Raw genomic sequence first — 15665 nt, 5'->3', positions numbered from 1 at the left:
TAAAGTAAATATGTAATAACATGATAAACCCTTTTTAAATAATGCGAGCGCAAGCTATATATTTTTTTAATATGATGGGCAATGTGTTTGTGATCTTCAAAGCGAGATGCCCATGTAACTAAATTTAGATAATAACTGCTAGCAAGAAGCGCGAACAGAATTTTTAAATATATAAGCTCTGACCTGATCTAAGGGGACATTTTAAGAACTTTTTGCAGTTAGCCATGAAGACGATGCGTGTTTTAACCAATGGCGGCGGAACGGTTTTTTTTTTGGGGGGGGGGGCAAAGCAAAAAAAGGGGCCAATAGGGGCAGTTTGGTGCAAACGGATATTTTCACCATTAGATTATCATCTGTGTGAAGAGGTTGTCTTGTCGTAACTAAATTGAGCACAATTTTTTAAGTGATCACTAAAGTTATATATTTACGTTTCATTTCTGCGAGCGTAGAGAGCAAGCGGTTTGGGGGAAAAAGTCAAATCTGAAGATGTAAAATTCACCTTTTTGGTCAATTACTGTTAAAAGGGCATCCTTGTGAGATGTTGCGAGCGAATCACGTGCTCCAACTTTTGGAAATTTCATGTGGGCCCAGAATGATAATATTGATATAGATATTATTTGCCCAGGGAAGCCACTTCAGTTCTGAAAACTATTCTCCCAGCTATTATTATTTTTTTTACAAGAACGCTTAGAATGTCCAGTTTTGAGGTTGGAAAATCTGAAAAATTTGGCTCACGTTTCTCGCTCGCATCAAGTATTGTTTATTGAGGAACTCATTCTATTCCTGGTTACAAAAAAAAGTATGAAATGTCCAGTTTTCAGGTTTGAATATCACAAATTTTAAGCCTGTGGTTCGCGCTCTCATTATTTAGTTCGTGAGACATATATTCTATTCATGAGTCACTAAATGCAGTCCTTAAAAGATTACTTTCTGAAGCCTGTTGCATAAAACTTTTTACCTGAGAAAACTCTGGTAAAAACTGAAAACTAAGGTTAGTCTGATTTCCGCCATTGACTTTAGCACAGGGCAAAAACTCCTGTAAAAACAACCTGAGTTTCTCAGGTAAAAAGTTTCATGCAACGGGCCCCAGGTCAGTATATAAACAAATTACAGCTCGCCCTCGCATTAATTCTTTTAGAAAGATACATATCTTTCTCACGATTACAAAAAAAATGCTCCGAACGCTCACTTCGCATCTTGTTACATGAAATGTCTACTAGTTTGAGCTTGCGATTCGCGCTTTCAACATCTCACAAGGATCATTTCTCGTATTATTTTTATTTTTATTACCAGCAGAAGCTGTTATTAAAAATGACATCCCCTCCAATACAAATTATCTAGAGGTTGCTCGCACGCTTCCAACACACTTGATTCCCTGCATCTTTAATTAAACCATTTGCCTAGGCAGCAATTGCTCAGATAAAATCGAAATTAGCCTATGCTTGATCAGGGCGCCTATATTCTTAATGAAATACATGCTTTGGCCCTAACACACGCATGTATCATCGATCGTTATTACTATCATTGCATAATATCGTTTAATCTTGTAATGACAACATCGTTTTTGTTACCAAAATTAATTATTTTCATTTTCGGAAATACGAACCTTATTTAATTTTCGGATTAACGAACCTTATTTCGTTTTCGGATTAACGAACCTTATTTCGTTTTCGGATTAACGAACCTTCGGAATTACGAACCTTATTTCGTTTTCGGATTAACGAACCTTCGGAATTACGAACCTTATTTTGTTTTCGGATTTACGAACCTTCGGAATTACGAACCTTATTTCGTTTTCGGATAAACGAACCTTATTTCGTTTTCGGATTGACGAACCTTCGGAATTACGAACCTTCGGAAATACGAACCTTCGGAATAACCGAACCTTCGGAATAACCGAACCTTCGGAATTACGAAGCTTCCGAATTACGAATGTATGCGGAATTAAATATGCTAATTTATTCATGAAATCATACTTTTTGCTCTGATTCACTAAATAGAGCTCAAACTAGAATGCTATTTTGGGGCGAAAATATTCTTTATAGCATTCCTAACAATTGTGAATGAAAAAAATTCTGGTACCAAGACCGATTTCTTATGTATTTTATTATTTTTTTAATTTAGATAACTTTTGTATTTCTTTGCTTTTTTAACTTTTTGGGTTTTTTTTGTTTTTTTTATGGAAATCCTTCCAGACTTAATTCTGAACATAAACAAGGCAAAATTAATCACGTTTAATCAGTAAAAGTAGAAATAATGATACATTTATAAATTTTGGCAAAAAAAACACAATTTGCATTAGATTTGTACATTAAATCATGTTTATGAGCAATTTTGGGTCTGACATGCACATACATGTACGTAATGCTGCGTAACCGCGTACCTGGGCGTCACAAATTTGGTCCCAAAAATTTGCGCAAGACTTGAAAGTAAAAAGTCAGTGAGCGGCAAGGTTAGAAAAATTTGCGCAGCAGATATATATATCGCGAAAATTGTCGAGGCCCCCCACCCCCCCGGGAGAATTAGGGTAAACCTGCTATCAGAATATGGGCCATGTATTTTAAAAATCCCTCTCACCAGCCCTGAGCCAAAAAGATAAGGCCAAACCTTTTCAAATTTACTATTGACGGTTTTTAGCATACTAGTGCTGCCAAATGGAATAATCGACGACCTTAAGTTGCTTTGAGATTTGAGCAAAATAGATTTTCTTTCAAATTGTATTAAACATCATTGTGTATAAAAGAACATCTCACTGAAGGGTGAATACATATGCTGTACTTTCTGGGGCCAGAATAGGTGTTTTCAAACAAGTTTTGTTCAAAAAAATATTTCATTCTGCAATGCAAAAGCATTGGGGGCATGTTTATTGAAAAGGCAATCATAAAGCCCTTGCCCTTCTACATTCTGAAATAGCTCTGAATACTGCACAATATTCTTATGTATTTTATACTGCCAAGTCTGCCTTCCAAAATGAAGCACGCAATGCTGTAATAATAGATTTATTGATCAAATAATTGATGAATAAATTAATGAAAAATATTAAATTCTATAAACATGCATTTAAGACAAAGCATCTGAAAATATTAATGTTCTTTTTCTTATATTCAAATTTGCTGTTTTTATGAGTTTATTTTACATTAGTAACAACTTCTTGTAACATGGACTTGCTGAAAATTTTGGCTGATTTCGATTTTCTATGAATAATCATTCAATTCAATGCTATTCATAAATGATGAGCATTCTAGATCAATCGACCAATTACTCAATATACACAATAACACACTATACTGCCACAGAAACCTTTATGCAGACCTAAAGATCAATATTGGCTAGATATTCATTAAACAAACAATGAATCTCTTCATGATAATTTATGCACTTTATAAGAGGATAAACACACATAAAAGCTCTCTCTATTCTCTAGAACGATATGCTGGTAGAAGTATTCAAGTACATGTACATGCTGCAAACGATATCCATTGAGAGCTCTTGGTAATACTGAGACCTACCCGCAAAAAATCAATGACAGTTGAGCGATTTGCTTTGCAATAAATAGCCTTGAGTATCGTGTATCACTAACAAATCTCTGCACCATGTACACGTACAAGTGTATTGAGTTTCTAAGTTCACTTTAGTGCTTCACTGCATATTAAAATCAAGGATATAATTATTATAAAGAGGGTACTTTCATGTACTCTTCAGTGCAAGTACAAAAAGATTGGTTATTTTTTATTTCCCTTTAGATTTTATAGTTTGTTTTGCCTTCTTTAAATTTCTATAATATCAATTATATTCTATGCTATTTATAATCATAAATTTAATGTGTGTTTATCTCCAAAAAGCCAGATTATTGGATTAGAACAATAATCACATTATTTATTATTGCTCCAGTCGATATGAAACAACATCAAGGAATGAGATCTTAACCCTTTGAACCCCGAGTTGATTGGGACAGACATGGTTATGACCCTCACCCTGAATTATTACCAGATATCAAGCTTATCGGCAAACTGAAGGAAGACGACATTTAAAATGATCTCCTATTGTCATGATTTGAGCCAAGCCATGTCAGCAGCACCTTATTCCGCTGGTACCCGGCCTGGCCCAGCTGATGTTGTTTACGTGTAGCTTCTCGTGATCACGATAATCTCAAATTTTGTCTCAAAATCATTTATTTGACGGAAGAAAATTTGAAAATAGCTTATGCATAGTCTGTATACGACTCGCTGTGTATTATCGTATGAGCCTCCTTGGTAGAGTATATTTTGGTCATTTTTTTATGCCAACACCTTAATATAAATGAAAGCCAATTGTTTATATAATCATAAACCGAAGTTATCGACTGAATATCTCTAAAATGACGTCAATTTCAAAGGTCAGCTGATATCTAAAGCCCTTGCTCTCGAATCACATGACTTGATGCCAGTATTCTGGCTTTTCAGGTATACGCGCGTTCATAATGAAGCTGGTATTCCAGCTGTTTGTGTTCAAAGGGTTAAGAACTTTTAATTCCGAACTTAAAGCATATCAAGAAAAATGAAACATTATTTAAAACCTCTGACCACAATAAATCATGTATCCTAGCAATTTGGGCTGCAGGTTAGTATGGGGCTGTTTAAGTACCCTGTGAATCAAAACATCGTAAGAATTGACTTACGGTCAGCGGGGCCTTGAGACCGAGCTCCTCTGCGAAGAATACCAGGGTGTTCCAGGGAGCGTGGAGCTTGTGATAGGTGATGATCTTCTTCTCCAACTCCACCACGTCCTCCTCGATCTGGAGCCCCGCCCGCTGGATTGTCTCCAAGAACTTCTTTCTCCAGGCAGCGTGCTGCTGCTCCTTGGCGTCCTCCTCATTGGGAGGGAGGTTACTGGCCCGACGGTCGCTCCTCTCTTTCTCCCGCTTCTGGAGCTGTTTCTCTGACAGACGCTCCTCCTCGTGGACCAGAATGAAGTCTGAGAATGGAAGAGGTCAAGGGTGGGCATTACAAGCCCATTCAGGAGAGTGAATGATTTGTATCACTGATTGATCAGCATTTTCTTCAAATTGGCATTATTATCATTATAGTTACCATATTTCATTGCTCCACTTATCATTTTTTCTTTTTAAATTCAATGGGTCAAATGCATAAAAAGTAGCGATTGCTAGCAAGCAAATGCTTCAATCACAAGCAATTGTTAACCAAGCAAGAGATCATGCCTTTAAAGCAACTGCTTTGTTTCATACACATAATCCTTTGCTTGTGCTCTAAACCGTTCTCTTGCCTTTAGAAAGCAATTGCTAGTGGTTTGAACAATAGCAACGTCTCCCTGGTGAGAACACAACTCAAAGAATAAAGATGTGGCTCTCATTTTCCGCATTTATAAAAAAGCAACTTGAGGTTTTATTCATGGGATAATTTTCATATCGATTCACCAATGAAAGGACCAATGGTTTTCCAATAAGTGATATTTAGATTTTATACAACTTTCCATCTTGTTCTCTCACTGTATCCAGCACACATTTTCTGGGGGGGGGGGGTTAAGTTACAATGCCAAAAATAACAGAACATACCAATTTTCCTTTTTCCATCATTGAAGTATGTACCAGGATGATCATTGCTGTTACGTAACGTTGACAGGGTAAGTAGAGGATCCCGGGATGAAGTATCTCCTTGCTGGAAGACAAAAAAGTGAAGAAGTTCAGTATAGTCTGTCAGTGTTTATATTCATTATTTTTATCTTGTTTAAAAATATTGGCAACAAACAGAACATTCCAATAATTCTATATTGTTCATTATTTATCTATATCTCTAAATTTGTATGTAGCCAAATAGACAAAATAATAAAAATGATAATAGTAGTCATGACGATGACGAATTGATGACTGAGGAAGATTGCTAATACTTATAATAATAATAATAATACTGTAATAATATTGATGATAATGATAATAATAATGAAATAATAGTAATAATTATAATAACAACAAAAATTATAAATAAACAAATAACAATAGTAAGCACTGGGGTTACATACTTATTCACAAGGAAAAAAATGAATTGCAATGCTTTGCAAACCCGGGGGGGGGGCACTTCCATTGACGAGTGGATACCATGCGCGACCATAGGGTCTCCAAAAGCACCCTTAACACGTATTTTCCATGTACTGAAAATGCACCCCTTAACAAGTATCATCATTTGGTTTAATACGGCCCCACCTTCAACACCTCACGCAAATCAGACTCTAAACACGTAGTGTTGGGCCAAAAAGGACATCCATTATAAAACATTTTAATTTCGTTTTATCGTCCCTGCAAATCTGACCCCAAACACGTATCTTTCCTAGCGAAATAGATATCCATTTTTCATTATATTTGCATTTTTGACACCCTTATCACGTTACGTACGTAACATGCCCTATATTGAACGAGACATCCTTTTTAAGTGTTTTTTTTGGTCGTGCATGGCATCCACTCGTCAATGTAAGTGACCCCCCCCCCCCCCCCGGGTTTGCTAAGCAATCTTACTAGTTACAGCCAGCTATAAAAGCTAGTTAGCTACCATGAACATGAAAGTAATAGGTGTCAAATTTTCAAAATAATGTGACATTTATAAATTGTATGTATGTACAGCTGCGCTCTGAAGTTTGTGAACCCACCACAAAATGCATTCCTTCAATGCTAAGTGTTGAATGTAGACAACACTACTGTGTTTGGTGAACCCAGGGAAAAATGATTTATTAAATGCAACATTGAATATCTACAACATGGCATAACTTGTTCAATTTTCTGGTGGAGATCACTAACTTTTGAGCACCAATGTGTACATCTACATCTACATAATATTCCATATGAACCCACTTGTAATCTGACATTTAAAGTTAAATGTACTGGTATGATTATCCACAATAGCAGACATGCTGTGCTCCATGCTCATATTGGTATTAAACCTAGTAATATCTGTTGACAGTCATGGTCGAGATATTATTGTAGTTCTGCAAGAGTGGCCTTGGTTTTCATGGTTGATGGGGAACCTTTCCTGGCATCCAGCCTAACTGCTTTTTTACTCAGAACAAAATGAATTTCCCATGTTTGGGGAATTACCATGAGATGATGATATGCCTGCTCTCTTTTTATTCATTTTTTTTTTGTATAACCCCCTATCTCCCTCTCACCCCCCCCCCCCCATTGAGGATAGAAATTACACAGTCTCAGCTAAGGGCAATTTTGCCCCCAAAATGCTCAAAAAGCCCTGGGAAATCCCCCATCACTGCCATGCTTATCTAATGTCGCAGATTAACATGTGAAATTAATGGGAGCCCCCAAAATGGATAAAAAATAATATTTTTTTACTCTCCTATCCCCCCCCCCCTCTGTCCCCTCTCTCTCTCTCTCTTACCCCCCCCCCCCCATTACATTTGTACAATCAATCACTCCTCTCTCTGCCTTTCTCTTTCTCCCTCCATTTTCCTTTCTATCATCTCTCACCAATACCGTAGCCCAAAATATTTTCTGCACTTAAAAACTGTTCTTTCAGAAGATTCAATAGTGATGAAATAACTCTTTGGGCCCCAAAAGAACAAAAAAGATAAACTTTTCCTGAAAGCTAGACTAGAGATTTAACCAAGCGTGTTGATTTGTGTATTGCACAGATATCGCAAATATGGCAAATAAGTGCAAAACAGGCAATGCCATCTCCCACACATTTGGTAGAGCAAAAACCAATGGCACCTGATAATAAATCTAGACCGATTGATGTACGTTGACTTAAATTATGTATTACTGATACTGTAGGTCAGTAAATATGACAAAAGGGAGATTCAAGGAGGGCTGGGGGTGGAGCCAATCCACTTTCCTGTTCACAGAACTAGTTTACAAAGTCCCCCCAAAATACATTTCAACATATTATATTCACGCACACCCACTTTTATTTCCCAGCACTTTGTTTTCTGGTTTTATTACCTCTCCATATTGTGAACCGTTTTGCAATCCTTTCATTTCCATTTCCTCCCTCATTTTTCTTTTTGTGATGATCTGTTCTTTCTCATTTATTTTTCTCTTCTTCCATTTCCCTCTTTTCTTCCGTTTTCACTTTCTCCTCTTTTAATTCTTTAATTGCATTTCTTTTCCCACTCTTTCCTCCTTTTCCTCCCTTTTTTCTTTCTTCCTTCCTTCCTTCCTTCCTTCCTTTCTTTCTTTCCCTTTTCTTTCCCTCTTTGACTCTTTCCTTCCATTTTCACTTTCTTCCTTTTCAGTTCTTTCATTCTTTTCTTCCTTTAGCTCCCTTTTCCATTTTCCTGTGTTTTTTTTCCTGGTGAAATCCACCAGGGGGGCTGACTATCCACCTCCTCCCCTCCCCCTCTGCCTGTAACGCCACTGCACATAGACAATGCATTTCAGAATTCTTAATGGGGAAACTTTAAAGGGAATGAAACCTTTGGAACAAATAGGCTTGTGTAATGTGTAGAAACAGAAAATCAAAGAATAAGAATAAAGAAAGTTTGAGAAAAATCGGACAAATAATGAGAAAGTTACAAGCATTTGAATATTGCACTCACTAATGCTATGGAGATCCTCCCATTGGCAATGCGACAAGGGTGTGTCATGTCACTGATGAACAACTTTCCCTTTGGTGGACTATAAAATACCCTCAAAATGTCTCTTTTTGCTTTTTCTTATGATGATACAAACTCTCTGTCCATGATGTATTCTTAAAAAATATGTATTACATGCCCTCATGTAGAAAGAACACATGATCTATGGATAGATGTGATAAAAGAGGCAATTCAAGTGAAATATATACTAAAGTAATGGGGAGAGTTGTTCACAAGTGACATCACACATCTTTGTCGCATTGCCAATTTGCTATCTCCATAGCATTAGTGATCGCAACATTCAAATGCTCATAACTTTCTCATTATTTGTCCGATTTTTCTCAAACTTTTGTTGATCTGTTTCTTTGATTTTCCTGTTTTCACACAAGCTATGTTGTTCCAATGGTTTCATTCTCCTTTAATATTACAAATCATACAATCTTTTTTTGTCTTTATAAATAATCAATAATTTTGCTTTTCATATTAAAGGCTCTGGCCATTTCTGACAGTAGGGGTGTCCACCCTATATTAAAAAAGAATAGCAGTATTTGACAATGACACATATGGGATTTCAGTTGTGAAAAGAGTTTTTCAACTTTCTCCAATAAACAAATTGCCATTTTGAGAAAAAGGGTATTTTTCATCATGCAATATTAAGAGGGAATAGTATTGGCATCTCTGATTATCTGGACTGGTTTGGACTTGGTTAGTGGTCTGTTTTTTATCATAATTTCTGGGCTTCAACTATTTTTAGCAAAAGATCATTAGCAACACAGCTGGCTCATATCATAACCAATTAGACATACATATGTTCTTCTTTGAAAGTCCCCCATCCAATCCCATCCCCTGCCCTACCAGTTGTGCCCCCCCCCCCTAATATAAAATTTCAAGTCTGATTCATCTATCTGACTGAATATAAAATACTTTAAAATACAGAACCTTCTAACAAAACTCTGGTGCCCCAATACAGCTCTTCCCCCCCCCCCCCACCTTCATTTCGATGGTATTTCGTTGACCTTTGCTGCGTAAAGTTAGTGAAATGCTATTTAAACAACTCTGTGATCCTTGTATTGCTACCTACTTTCGTAAATGTCAGTGGTTTTGTAATAAAGAAGTAAGGATCTCAACAAGGTTTCATTAAATGAAGTTGCCGGAGCATGACTGACCGAATCTGAATGTACATATATTATTGAGAAAATTCCAGACACTATTCATGTTCACTCCGTGTGACAGTACATACCAAGACCTAACCCAATTCTTCACATAATATGCCTTCTCACCACTCTCTCTCCCTCCTCCCTCATACATCAATTTATTAATCAAATACCACATTTGGATCTTTCTGAAAAATACCTTGGTTAATTAGATGTCAATTCATTAAGGAAAATAAGCATTATACAGTGTGTCCCAGGAAAAGGAAACCAAGATTCCCACATTTTTATTTTCTTCAAAGGCATATTAAACATCATCATGCAATTTGATTCATCTATATTTTGATACCTACATGTAATATATGCATTACTAAGAAAGACGTGTTTGAAATTTCAATGTCTAATTATATCATTTGTTATAAAATAGCACTGTATTTTTAAGCATCGTGATTGGCCAATACGAGTCACATGACATCCAGCTTTTTTTGGTGAACTGAAAGGCAGTGCAAAAGGTGAGCAACGAAAATTGATATTGCACGCTCGAGCAAACCAGTGCGGTAGAAGTCCCGGGAGAAGTCCAACAAAACTGTACTGTAACTTTTTAAAAATTTGTTTGTGATGCTATTTTATAAAACAAATAATGCACTCGCTCTGTCGTGCGTTAAAATAAATGCAGAGAAAGCTCGGTGACTTCAGATGATGCACACTGGGCACTCGCCGCAAGCGGCTCATGCACAGTGCGGCATCTACATGTATCTAAAGAAACCTCGCGTGCTCTGCATTTCCACTAACACAATCGGCTCATTAGCATTTCTTTTGCATTCTTTGTTAAGTTTCTTTCACTATTCCCTGAAATGGGAGTGGATTCATGTGAATTTCTGCACAAATCATTTCCGATAGGCCTCAATATTTATTGTTGATATAATCTGTCATGTGTTAATATGTGTCATGTGTTACTACATGTATAATAAAAGCTGTTGGTCTTAATTAATTAGAGATGAGATTCCACTCTTCATTACCATAAGAATAAAATTCATTGTAAAAACATACAAAAATGTGAAATCTTTCTCTGAAAATGGGTTTCCTTTATTTTGGTATGCACTGGACTTTTGACAGTACAGCATTACAAGTTGCATTCTTCAGTCTTTTAAATATATTTTTTGAGGGGCAAAGCCACTTTGGTGAGGGGTACTATTTCAAAAGGGTCAGGAAGCAGAGGGGACCATGACTAGACACAGAGGGGCATTTAATTCATATGCGCCTCGGCGGTCATCCAAACTGTCGTATCACCCATACGACAGTGCAAACCCAAACATGTAGGTTGGGGTTCAAAGGGTAGGAGTGAAGTTGGTCATTTTTATTTACATGTAGTGTGTGGAATTTAGAGCAGAGCAATTGTCGCCAGAGCAAATGTCATGTAACCACAATTTGAGTTACAGAGGGCAAAACAAGTCATTCCCCGCACACAATGTGTGCACATTCTCCACTCCCTGAGGAGTATTCCAGTCAGTAGCTGCCGGTGAGGCGCACACAGTACTGGACAAGCTACAATGACTTCCACATCCTACCGGGTACCCATTTAGCACCTGGGTCGAGAGTGGCAAAGTGTGGATTAATGCCTTGCCAAAGGATGCCAGACCACGGTGGGATTCAAACATTCAAACACACGACCCTCTGTTTACAAGGCGAGAGTCAGGACCACTACAACACGGCTCCTCCACTGAACCATCGAGTGCTGCACGCTAAATTCCAAGGATTTAAAATAACTCCAGATTGGTTGTGACCAGCCAAATTTTAAATAATTTATTTTAAATCTGAAGTATTAACTTTTAAATCTCAAAAGATTTAAATTCAAATCTTTTTAGATTCATATTTAAATCAACAAGGTTTAAATCTAAATCTAATATTCGGCTGGTCACTATTCACAGCCGATCTGGATTTAATTTAAAACCTTGGAATTCGGAGTGTGAATGTTGTCTCTCACTGAATGTGTGTTATAAAATTACTACATGTCGTCTTAAAATACACCTTTTGAGATAATGCAACTATTAGTATTGATACAAACTATCTCTCTCTCTCTCTCTCTCTTCCCATCTGCTATTGAAGTACAAATGTGAATAAATTTGAATTTCAATATCAAAAACAGTCATTCTAACTCAGTACCACTAATATAAAAATATCTAAAATTTCCCATAGGAGACACAATTAACTACATGTCTTCTTTCTAGAAATATTATACCATAAATATTGATTGGATGTTTGAACTTGACATATTCCATCTATAAATTTTCCAAACAGCTGTTGCTTATGATCAGAGCATTGAATACATCTAGCAAGCTGTAGTTTATGGGGAAACGTTCTAAATTGTATTCCACTATACAACAGCATTCATTTGGAGTAATTTACCTTTTTTTAAGAAATGCCCAATCCGAATCCTCATTTAGTCTTTTATTTTGGCACCATTATAAACTGGCCCTTTGTGTTGTTCTTTTCTTTACAGTTTATTTGTCTTAACTTACATTGTACATTTTTTTATACTCGTTTGAACTTGTATTTATGTTGTAGGGCCTCCAAGGACAACAGTATGTAAGTAATGGGGCCTCCATACTAAAACAAGACTTACATGTATAAATGAATAAGTAAACAAATAAATAAACAAATATATAAACAAATAAATAAACAAATAAATTAATCAATTAATTAATTAATATACAAATATATGAATAAAGAAATATATAAATAATTAACAGCAAAAGCTGAGCATGAGAGCCAAATTTGGGTATTGGGTCCAATAATAATAATATTCCGCATTCAACCCAGGTGAGGTTAAAGGGTACCGGTAGGAAGTAATTCCTTAAGAAGCTGTGTGCTCTCTGAACGACTAACTCAGCCATAATATCGGAGCGCCTTGAGCACCTAACAAGGTGGTTATGTGTGCAATATAAATACCCTATTATTATTATTATTCATATAGCGCTCAACACATCGGAACAACTCTCTATTTAAGCGCTTTACAGATCTACATTATTACCCCGGTCATCGGATCCTTGCAGGCCCGCATACAATGTACATGTATGCACCTTCTCCACTCCCTGGGGAGCATTCCAAAAAAAGTTCCAAGATTTGCTAGGCATACTACATACATGTAGTCTTTCGCATTCTACCCGGTACCCTGGGTGGAGAGTGGCAAATTGTGGATTGACGCCTCGCCAAAGGACGCTAGGCCATGGTTGGATTTGAACACACAACCCTCTGATTACAAGGCGAGAGTCAGAAATACTGCAACACAATAATGTGAGTGCTATATCTATTGCTAAAAATAAAATTGAACTTCTTAGTTTGATTTGATATCAGTAATAACGGAATAATTAGAGTCTTTAGGTTATCAATTTACATTGTATAAGTGAATTTGAATGAATGAACATAATGTTTATTGAATTTTTAATCTATTCGCTTGTATTCAGTTTTATTCTAGACCGATATGATTAAATCATTGACCTATTAGCTGAATCTGCTTGTTTATATACAAGCTGAATCTGCCGAGTCCAGTATCAAACAAATTATGATTTTCATTCATTCATCCATTTAGTCATTCATTCAGTCAGTCAATCAGTCAGTCAGTCATTTAATTGCAAATTCATTTCTTTGGAAGGAATCAAGGATACTATTACATGTATTTCCAAGTTTCATGAATCAGATCCATAAACTCTCAAAGTTATGATGGTACAGTAATTCAACAGATACCCCCAATTAAGTTCATTGACCCTAAATGACCTGTGACCTTGGTCATCTGACGTGAAACTCATGAATGATGTTCAGTGATACTTGATTAACCTTATGGCCAAGTTTCATGAACTAGGTCCGCGTATTTTCTAAGTTATGATGACATTACAAAAACTTAGGTTAAGATTTTGATGTTGATTCCCCAAACATGGTCTAAGTTCATTGACCCTAAATGACCTTTGACCTTGGTCATGTGACATGAAACTCAGGCAGGAAGGTCAGTAATACTTGATTAACCTTATGGCCAAGTTTCATAAACTACATGTAGTATACTTAATAAGTTATACTGTCATTTCAAAAACTTAAGCTTCGGTTAAGATTTGGTGGTAACACCGCCGCACAGTGGGCCAGAATGAACCCAAAGTGCGACAAAACCCTTTTTTCACATATTTATACGATTAAATTTGGTAGATTGGGGTAATTTCACCCGTAGAATTCAATTAAAGTATTTTCAAATATTGATGACGTCATTAAAATACTGTTTTCTGATTGGCTGTTAACATTTGAGAAGAAATTACATGTTTGTAATTCTACAATAATTTTCAAATTTTCCAGAAACTAGTTTTAGATAAATTTCAGCAATAAGGAAGCATATTAGCAAACAGCAAACACATAAACAGGCAAACAAACAAACAAACAAACAAAAAGTCTGTGCTCGGGGTACAAACAATTCAATTTGTGACTTGAGTATCACTTAACCCTAAAAAGACTGGGGGCTGATTCAGCCCCCCCCCCTCGACATTTTTCGCGATAAATTTCAAAATTTTTTGACAGCGTCGCTCACTGACTTTTTACTTTCAAGTCTCGGGCAACTTTTGAGACCAAAATTGTGATCCCCACATACGCGGTTCCGAAATTACGCAACATTTTGTAAGTGCATGCAGACCCCAAATTACTCAAAAACGTGAATTTGTGTACAAATCCAATGCAAATAGTGTTTTCAGCCAAAATTCATAAATGTATCATTATTTTTCCTTTTACTGCTTAAAATCAATTAATTAAGCCCCTGACAATTTACATTGAAAAAACAATAAATAAACAAAAATTCGAAAAACAAAGAAATACATAAGAAATTTAGAAAACAATAGAAAACATAAGAAAATAAATGTGATGTTGAAATTTTTTAAAAATAAATTTGATCAGATGCCTATCTAGAGTATGTGAAACACAAATAAGCAATTCAGGGGCATTATTTTATTAATTAGAGCAAACTTATGGTTTTACGCATAAATTAGCATCATTAATGAGACATGAGATTTTTTGAAGAATTTGATGTTATAGTTTTGTAGGTAATGCCAAGGGTAATGCGTGTGCCAATTTTCGTCGCGATCGCGCGATCGACGGCCGAGATCATAAGGGGGGGGGGGCTGAATCAGCCGTTTGTAAAATTCAAAGTGAAATTGTAAAAAAAATGCAAAGGGGTATTTTTATTCAATGGGTACAATGATTAACCACACCTACATGAATTAAAATGGATTGATGCCAGTATTGGACAGTGAAATCTTTAAAATAATTATCCCAATGATAAATAATAGAGGCCGGGTCCTCTGCAGGTTAATCGGTACAAGGCCTACCTATATATTTCACCAAGAACAGCGTATACAAAGTTATTCCGAAACAGAGTCTCTCTCTGTTATCTCAACAACCATTATGTCTTTGGTGAGAGGATCTTTTAGCATACATGTACTCTGAACATCAGGAGGAAGAGGCTGTGCTTGTTGTACTCTTAAAAATTTGCTACTAATCACAATGTCACTTGTTACCATTAGTCTGTGGAATACATATAAAGTCAATAAGAGTCATAGACCAATCAATCCTTGAAATGATAATATGCACTTCCTTCTTGATTGATTTTAACAATAATTTATAGCAAATTTAGAATGAGCCAAGAGATAAACGAATTCATACGTGTATGTGAAGTTACAAACCCTTCATTTTTTCTTCTTTTTTTTTTTTTGGGGGGGGATAAATACTAATAATGATAATGCAACTTTATACATGTATAGATCCCACGTATCTGTCATTTTCATTTTTTGGCAGAAAACTGAGTGAAACCAATCACCTCCCTAGTCATGTGTGTTATAGCGATATACAGTAGGACTTGCTTTATGATAGCGATATACAGTAGGACTTGGTTTATGAACAACAAAACAAATTAAT

At 36.1% G+C, this 15665-nt stretch overlaps 1 protein-coding gene across 8 annotated transcripts in view; it reads right to left on the bottom strand.

Moving 5' to 3' along the window:
• The window catches only part of LOC121428230 (anoctamin-7-like), an 86017-nt gene that overhangs the window by 47766 nt on the left and 22586 nt on the right, over positions 1 to 15665 (bottom strand). For all 8 annotated transcript variants that reach the window (XR_005971751.1, XR_005971750.1, XR_005971752.1 and 5 more), the window contains exons 3-4: positions 5552 to 5654; positions 4658 to 4953 (exon numbers count right to left, since the gene is read on the bottom strand). Coding sequence is in view for 5 of the 8 variants with exons in the window: in XM_041624850.1 (XP_041480784.1) it covers positions 4658 to 4953; positions 5552 to 5654 (399 nt within the window). In the remaining 3 variants the exon portion in view is untranslated. The remainder of the gene's footprint in view (positions 1 to 4657; positions 4954 to 5551; positions 5655 to 15665) is intronic.

This window comes from Lytechinus variegatus, chromosome 14 (genome assembly GCF_018143015.1).
Source record: "Lytechinus variegatus isolate NC3 chromosome 14, Lvar_3.0, whole genome shotgun sequence".
NCBI lineage: Eukaryota > Metazoa > Echinodermata > Echinoidea > Temnopleuroida > Toxopneustidae > Lytechinus > Lytechinus variegatus.
Note: the sequence above shows the minus strand (reverse complement) of the source record. Positions and strands in the feature narration are given on the sequence as shown.